The sequence below is a fragment of the Mandrillus leucophaeus genome, unplaced genomic scaffold (genome assembly GCF_000951045.1).
Source record: "Mandrillus leucophaeus isolate KB7577 unplaced genomic scaffold, Mleu.le_1.0 Scaffold70, whole genome shotgun sequence".
Taxonomy (NCBI): domain Eukaryota; kingdom Metazoa; phylum Chordata; class Mammalia; order Primates; family Cercopithecidae; genus Mandrillus; species Mandrillus leucophaeus.
The window spans coordinates 2,660,428-2,668,611 of NW_012107586.1; the positions used below are offsets into that span (position 1 = coordinate 2,660,428).

At 51.9% G+C, this 8,184-nt stretch overlaps 1 protein-coding gene across 2 annotated transcripts in view; it reads right to left on the bottom strand.

The window, feature by feature from the left end:
- Nucleotides 1-2,342: 2,342 nt before the first annotated feature.
- TNS1 (tensin 1) overlaps nucleotides 2,343-8,184 on the bottom strand; it is a 203,906-nt gene continuing 198,064 nt past the window's right edge. For both annotated transcript variants that reach the window (XM_011964571.1, XM_011964572.1), the window contains one exon: nucleotides 2,343-7,153. In XM_011964571.1, the coding sequence (XP_011819961.1) occupies nucleotides 7,009-7,153 (145 nt within the window). In that variant the 3' untranslated portion in view covers nucleotides 2,343-7,008. The remainder of the gene's footprint in view (nucleotides 7,154-8,184) is intronic.

Sequence of the window (8,184 nt, forward strand, 5' to 3'; positions counted from 1 at the left end):
TATCTGACCAGTGACATCAGTTTGGTTTCCCGCTTGTCCATGGCTCATCAGAGTGTGTCTCTCCCCTCAGAAGCCAGCCCTGAGAGCGGAGAAAGAGGCAAGAGCTAGGAAGAGCCTGGCTGAGAAGTCAGCTCACCTGGGTTCGTAGCCTGGCTGGGCCACTTACCCCAGCTCTGTGATTTTGAGCAAGTGTCTTCACCTCTTTGAACTGCAGTTTCTTCATCTGTGAAATGAGGACAAGGATAACCCTTACCTCTCAGGTGCATGTGCGTGAGAAATGATACCCAAGTGCTTAGCACAGGCTCTGGCACTTAGCAGGTGTTGGCTGAATGCCAGCCTTCACCAGTGGTGATGCCGAGTACCAGCTCTTCCAGCTAGAAACTGTGTGACCTCTCAGTGCATCGGTTTCCTTATATGTCTCTGTGTATAACAGTGCCTACTTCACGGTTTTGTTGGGATGACTCGGCATGACGATATCTAACAGATAGCAGGGTGCAAGATATGTTCAGTCTCCACCTTGGACAGGGTCTGAGTTTCCTGTGTCTTGTATCCCTCATAGCAACAGGTTTCAAAGTATGATCCAGGGACCCCAGGGGTCCCTGAGACCCTTTCAGGAGTGCTGAGGTCAAAACCATTTTCATAATGCTATTAAGCCATTATTTGACTTTTTTGCTCATTTTCCCACAAGTATACAGTGTTTTCCAGAGGCCCATGATGGGTGATATTGCAACAGATTGTATGCAGAAACTGATATAAGAATCTGGCTGTCTCCTGGTAAGCCCGACACGAATAGGCCTTTACAAAATGCAAAGCACATGGTGGCTCATGCCTGTTATCCCAGCACTTTGGGAGGCCAAGGAGAGAGGATTGTTTGAGCCCAGGAGTTCGAGACCAGCCTGAGCAGCATAGTGAAACCTCTTTTATACAAAAAAAAATATTAAAAAATTAGCCAGGTATGGTGGCACACACCTGTGGTCCCAGCTCCTTGGGGGCTGAGGTGGGAGGATCACTTAAACCTAGGAGGTTCCTCAGTCATAGCGAGCGCGAGCTATGATTGTGCCACTACACTCCAGCCTGGGCAACAGAGCAAGACTCTGTCTCAAAAATAATAATAATAATAATGCAAAGCAAAGTCACCCTTCTCACCCAGTGCTTTTTGTTTTAGAAAATTTTTTTTTTCACAAAAATGCTATCTATATTAACATGTGAAGAATTTATTGCTATGGAAGTGAATTAAGTACTTTTAGTGTTCTCAGTTTTAATTTATACTATGGTAAAAGATCAAAATTTATACTATGGTAAAAGATCAAAAGATATAATCATTCTAAACAAAAGCCTTTTGGGGTCCTGAATAATTTTAAGAATGTAAAGTAATCCCAAGACCCAAAACCTTGAGAAGGCCGCCCACAGGAGGACCGTGAGGGTCACTGAGGGCTCAGCACAAACCTGCTCAAATAAGCTGGTCCAAGCCCCCCTCCAGCCACACGGTGAGCTCAGGGGAGAGCTTGCGCCATGTCATTGAGTATTTTGGATCTCCCAGAGACTCCTGTGCTGTGCTAGGCGTGCCTCAATAGGTCCCACTCCCAAACTTTCTGAATTCCAAAGAATTCACCCAGGAACCCTGGGCCTGGTACACGAGTGAACCACACATTTGCCACTTGATGGGCACCAGCCCTGAGAGATGTTGCCTGACAACCCGTGTTCCCCCTTCTCTCTGACAGACCTCACCCCTTCCGGGATCAATCACTTCCCCATTCTCAGTCCCCGTAGTTTCAGGAGGCTCCAGAGGCAGTTGTGTGACCCAGATCCGGATAGAGTGATTGGTTTCGAGTTAATCATATGAGCCAGGCAAGATCCAGATCACAGCCAATGAGCGCGTGTCCCAGTTTCTTGCTGAGAACATTGGGAGAAAACAGCCCTCTTCTCCTAGGGCTATCGAGCTGGTGGGATGGAAGCCCAGAGCATCTGGGGGCACTGCCACTCAGATACAGCTTGCCTGAAAGTTAAGCCAACTCAGACCCAAGTGATGGGGACGAATTCCTGATTCTACCATTTGAGCTCTTAAATGCAGCTAGGCCCGGACTTCTCAGTCACTTGAGCCAAGAAACTTATTTTTTTCTTAAACAAGTTTGAGCTGAGTTTCTCTTCCAGCTGAAAGAGTCTGAATGAATAAACGCATGGAACCAGAACCACAATGCGGATGGTGGGGAAGCCGCTGGGAGGGTTTGAGCTGTCCACCAGAGGCATTGCTGAAGCCCACCTGGATCTCTGGAGAGGCCCCTTTTTGCCCACCAGAGACGTGGCAGACCCCTGTCCAAACAACACAGATAGATAACGGCACAGAGCTTTCTTTAACTTTATCATTTATAAAGCCATACAATGCATCGCAAAGAAACAAAGCAGCTGTACAGGAGTGGGGACGCGTCAGTGTACAATACATTCATGTCCAGGATAAGGAGCATACACCAGGATTTATACACGGTGGCAGCGGCTATAGGCACGATGATACAAAATATAAAGTATATTTCCATCTATATAAATACACAGCTGGGGTGGGGGAGGATGCTGGGTGATCTTGTTTCTCTCGCAGAGGGCCTGGGAGGCAGGGAGGGTGGTGGGAAGGGATTTCTTACATTTGTTCTGAATGACGGGTCTGAAGGGAGGAGAGAAATGGGGAAACGCAGCCTGCACACACTGATGTGCTCTCACACACACGCACAAACCAAACACAGACACAGGAGAGTTGCAAACGGCTTAACACTGACTGGAAAACAAGCTTGGGACATCCCTCTACAGTAACTCCACTGCTGGCAAGAGCCCAGGCGTGGGATATGAACAGAGGTCCTCCAACATTTTGGACATTTGAGGACAGAAGGGCCAAGAGGGACGACGCCCCCACCCTGCCCCTCTGGGTGGCCCACTCCTCACCTGGGCCATCGCTGAGACTCCACCAACTGGTTGCCCTACAGGCCTCACCTCCCGATTCCCCTCACTGCTGGGCAACATTGAACTTGAAGTTCCATTGCCCAGCACCTCCAACCCCTACCCCCAAGTTCCCTAAAGAGATGAGCAAAACACACGCACATACATACATCCACACTTGCACATGCACACACACGTCCTGTGTTACCACTGGCCAAGGAAACGCAAGTCTCAGGATTCCAGGGCCTGGACCTGGGGTAAAGGGCTGCTCTGGGACTCCGCCCCCTAACCTCTTGGAGGACCCCGAGTGTGGGGGTAGAATTGGGTGTCTCCCTTGACTCACATGATCTTCCCAGGTCCTAAAACTGGAAAAAAAAAAAAAAAGTGGGAGAAGATCCAGGAGGCAGGAGTGATGGACAAAAGTGGGAGTGAAACTGAAAAGTGGGAGTGAGACTAGATTTGATCACACTCACCACCCTTCTGTGTTCCCTGGACAGCATGTTCCCCTGGAGCCCCTGCGCAGGCTCATCAGAACAAGGCAGAATCCCCTACTCGCCAACCTCCTGAGAGCCCTTTATAGGGGCATCACGCTTGTCCAGGAGGACTGCCCCTCCTGCTCTCACACAACCACTGGCCCCTCCATCCCTCTCCTGGTCAGTCTCGGAAGACCCAGGGGGCCTCAAAAGCCAGGGGAGAAGGAATCCTGGCCATTGGTGTCCACAGCTTTCAGAGCTACTGGAGGAGAGGCTCAGATGAGGTGGCTCAAAGGCCTTTCCCAAACTTAGAATGGGATGTATCTGTCCCTCAAGTGCCTGGCTAAATAAGAGAGCCAGAACACCATGCTAGCAGGCTGATCAAACCGCTCACTTCCTCCCTGTCTTCCTTCTCTGGTCCCCTCTCCATTGTTTTCTCGCCCAATCCTTCCCTCTTGCTCCCCTTGGGAAAGAGCCACATGGAGCTCACTGGGCCCCTCCCCCAGCTGAAAGGACATGACCCTCTTCCCTCCAGACACCCAGCTGGACAGCTGGCGGCAGCACGGGACTGAGCCTGCTGGGGTCTGCGTCGCTGCGATGGCCATGACTCCCCGGCTCTTTCTTGCCCATCTTCTCCCAGATCCTTTCCCATCCCAGCCCATGTTCAAGGCCAGACAGCGCTCTCCTGGCTGACACACAGATTCAACAATAAACAACAGTAAAATAGATTGAGGGAGGGAGAAGACAGAAGAGGATAAACATTTACAAAATAATAATTAGTAAAAGTGCTTTCTTTTAAAGGAAATCTTTGGCAAGAATATACTGCAGTGCGGAGTGGTGTGTGCGTGAAGTGGTGTGTGTGCGTAGGTGTGTGCATGGCTGCACAGCTCCCTGTGACACAGGAAGGCTCTGGTGCGGGGCCCAGAGGTGGGGCCACTGTGGGGACTGGGAAACCCTTCCTCATCATTCACCTTGAAAGGCCACACTCTCAGAAACTGACTCCTTCCGCAGGGATGCTGGGAGGGAGTTACCAGCTTTCTGGCATCAACGGGTCCTCCCGCAGGGGCACACACAGCTCAGGCTGGAATGGAGGGGCTGGTCATGCATGCAAGGTGGGCTGCGGTGGGTGGTGAGGAAGAGGAAAGCGACTATGAAAGCTGACCCCAGACTCAGTCCCGGGCACCAGCCAGGCTGCTTGAAGGGTCTGATACACCGCCCAGCCTCAAGTGTGGACAGAACATCCATGCCAGGAAGGGGCTCCTGGGCTGTCCAGTGGGAGATGAGATATTTACAAAGGAAGGGGATGGGAAATATCTCCTATCTTGGGAGATAACTGGGGTTTGCTAGGGAATGAGGAGAGGGGGAAACCCAGATATTTGGCTTGAATATCTCAGAAGGAAGAGCACTTTGGAGGGACTTCGATCACCAGGCACAAGGCTTCACTCTGGGAAGCAGGGGGTGGCCGGTGGAGCCTCTGCCCCTGCTCTCCACCTTCTGCAGACACCCTCCTTTCCAACTCCCTGAAATAGAAAGTCCACACTGACACAGCTCCTTGGAGGAGAAAAAATACAAAAGGCACACACACCCCTATGTGTGCCACACACACCCATGTCCCCGCATGCTCACACACTTGCTCAGGCCTGCAGAGGCAGGGACAGCTCCCCACACATCCTGGGGGCTGACTGCTGGGCCCCTGGCTTGCTGAAAAGTAATGGGGCCAAAGGGTGGAACATATGCAACCCCTCCCAACACTGAGCCCCACACAGTCTAGGGAAGGCCAAGGCCAGGGCAAGGAGACCCTGGCTGCTCCAAGAACAAAGGCCCCCTACATTTCAGGCTTTACTTACATATGTAAAAAGGGATAGGAATTGGTTTATACCCAGGGAAGGCAATAAAGCAATATGGAAAAACAATAAATACTTCTTGTCAATTTCCCTATTCTTTTTTTAACCTTTTCTTACATTTTATTAGCTTACAGATTCTGTCAGTATGTCTCATGTATATATTATATAATATTTATATATCAGTACAATGCCTCTCTCTAGGGGACCCCCATAGGCTTAAGAATGGAGTCCTGGTGAATTTTCCATCCTGGCTTAGAGTCCTTAAATGGTGGTCAGGTGTCTTCCCAACTGTCCAGTGGACCTTAGGCCCTTTGGCCCAAGTGCAAGCCTTCTGCCCTCTGCTGCATGGGCAGTGTGGCTCAGCTGGGGAAACCAAGGCAGAAAGGGTGACAGTGAGGTTTGGCATTGTAGGTAGGCGATACGGTGTACAGGTAGCAGCCCCAGGAGCTCTGCTGAGGTCAGAGGGTGCCTGCAAAAGCCAGACCCTAAAACACTTACAGAGGGGAGGATAAGGACTCCAGGTTTCTCCCCTGAGCCTCATTGAGCAGGAAGCAGGTTCCCCAGGGTGAATTCCAACACAGGGACCCTGCAGAATAGAACAGGGCTGGGCAGAGCAGGAAGGCTCAATCCCCAGCCCCTGAAAAGGCATCATGCAGGTAAGCAGGTCTGAGATAAGGCTGGTCCTGGGGCATGAAACCCAAGAACAGGGCTGAGAGGTGGGAGCTAAGGCAGAGTCCAGGGCCCCAGCAGGAGCACATTACCTTCCTTGCTGCTGAGCCACAGGCCTTGGGGAAGACACCCCAAGCTCAACAGCTGCCTGTTCTGACAGATCTCTTCGTATGGACACACATATTTCTACCTCCTCAAACCAAAGCTCCAGCCTTCTGGCCAAGGCGGGACAGGGTGATGCCATTGCAGACCCTCCCACTCCTGCTGGGGTCTTTGCAGAGGAGAAGGGTCTGGCGGCACCCAGGGCCACTAGAGTGCAGGTGCAGGCACCAGGAGAGAGCCTCTGCCACCCACAGCCTGGTTGTTTGTCCCTCCCCTGCTGCCCTGCCACCGCCAACCCTAATCTTTGGACAATATGCATGTGTGTCTACAAACACATGGGACAAGGACAAGCCAAGCAGTTTATAATTCGAGTGGATAAAGGCTGAACTAGATCAATGTGTGAGGATGTGGGTGCAGACACACACTCACACAACAATATAGTGAAGGCACAGCAAAGAGACCTGAGGTGCCTTGGGTCTGAGATACTTTCAAGCGAACAAGTTCTGCCACTTGATGTCCCACGGTGGCTGTTTGGTTTGACAACCTACCCTACAGGTGGCCAGAAAAAGATTCTCCCAGCTTGATTTCCCCTTGCAAAGCAGTTGAGTTAAGGAGACAGAGCTTTTCCATCCACCCCCCCGCCAAAATTGTGGATTCCCAAGGAGGTTTGTTCCTTCTCTTTTGAGGACATCCATCTTCTCGGGGTAGGGAGGGGGTGTTAGGCGGACCTGGTTAGTTTTGGAGGCTTTGGGTTTTTGCAGTTTCCATCTACCCAGGGGAATCCAAGTTCTTCTCCTCCATCTTTTGCTTTCCCTCTTTCTCTCTCTCTCTTCCCCCTCCCCTCTGCAATTCACTTCCCTCTCCCCACGTTGCACTTTCTTCTCTCCTCCGAAATTGGCCCAAAGTCCTCCTTCTGGGTTCAAGAGTGGTCAGGATTCACGGGTCCCCTCCCCACGCGCCCCTTCCCCAAGGCACTGGCCCTGGGCAAGAGGCAGGGTTCATCTCTTTTGGCCGGCGTTCAGCATGACCTTGGAGACGAAGTTGACGATGGCAGAGGCCGGCTGGTTGGGGTCAAGTTCAGCAAAGAGGTGGCAGGCGTTGTCCGTGGTGCTGCCCTGCTTCCGGGCCACAAAGCCGAAGAGCCTGCAGGCAGGAGAGGGCAATGGGCATGAGGGGAGGGCAAATGGAACTCCAGGAGGTAGACAGCAGCCCAGGTAAGCAAGCTGGTCTCAGGCCAGCCTTTCTCCCCCATCCCTCCAGTAAGCCTCAGCATCAGGGACTCGGAGAGGCACAGAAGAGAATCCTCTGTGCACTCCCCTGACTGCAAGCCAAGGCCTGGAAACAGTGTCCCGCCTTGTTTAAGGATGGGCAGAAATCCCCCTTGGAGGGGTGCGAGGGAAGCTGCAGGGGACTGACAAAGCTGGATAGTGAGGGGTGGGGAGGAGACCAAAATAAAATGGGAACATTCCTAGACAGGCCTCTCCCCGCCCATCCCAGCCCTACCCCTACTGACTGTTCTGACACACAACACATATGCCAATCAGGAAAGTGCTGTCTGCCTGCAAAGAGCTCGGCCTCCTCAGACACCACAAGGTCAGGGAGACAAAGGTCAAGTAGTTCACACCCCTTCACACACACACTGATTCTTCCTGGGCTCAAGAACCTTGGAAGCCGGAAAATAAAAAGGGAAGGTGGACCCCACACCCATTCCCCACCCCCACCCGCAGGCCTGGAGTGACCCAGTGTTCTCTTTGCAAAACAGAGTTAAAAATATGAGGGCAGAGAACAGAATGTGAGCTCAGGCCCCCTCCCAGCCAGCATGTTGCTAATTAGAGCGAGATGGGGAAATGAGGACAGCTGGAGATTCCGATGGAAACCCCTCTCCCTACCGCAGTACCATGGCAGCTAAAGTTAGCAAAGGGGGATTCGGCTGTTCGCCATACACACCACCACACTCATACACACCATCACACACACACACCATCACACACATACCACCACACACACACCTACCACACACATATCACCCACATACCACGACACACATACACACCCCACACACACCAGCACACACATACCGCCACACACACAGCACACACACCACACACACACCACACACACACCCCTACCACACACATACACACCACACACACCACCACACACATACACACCAC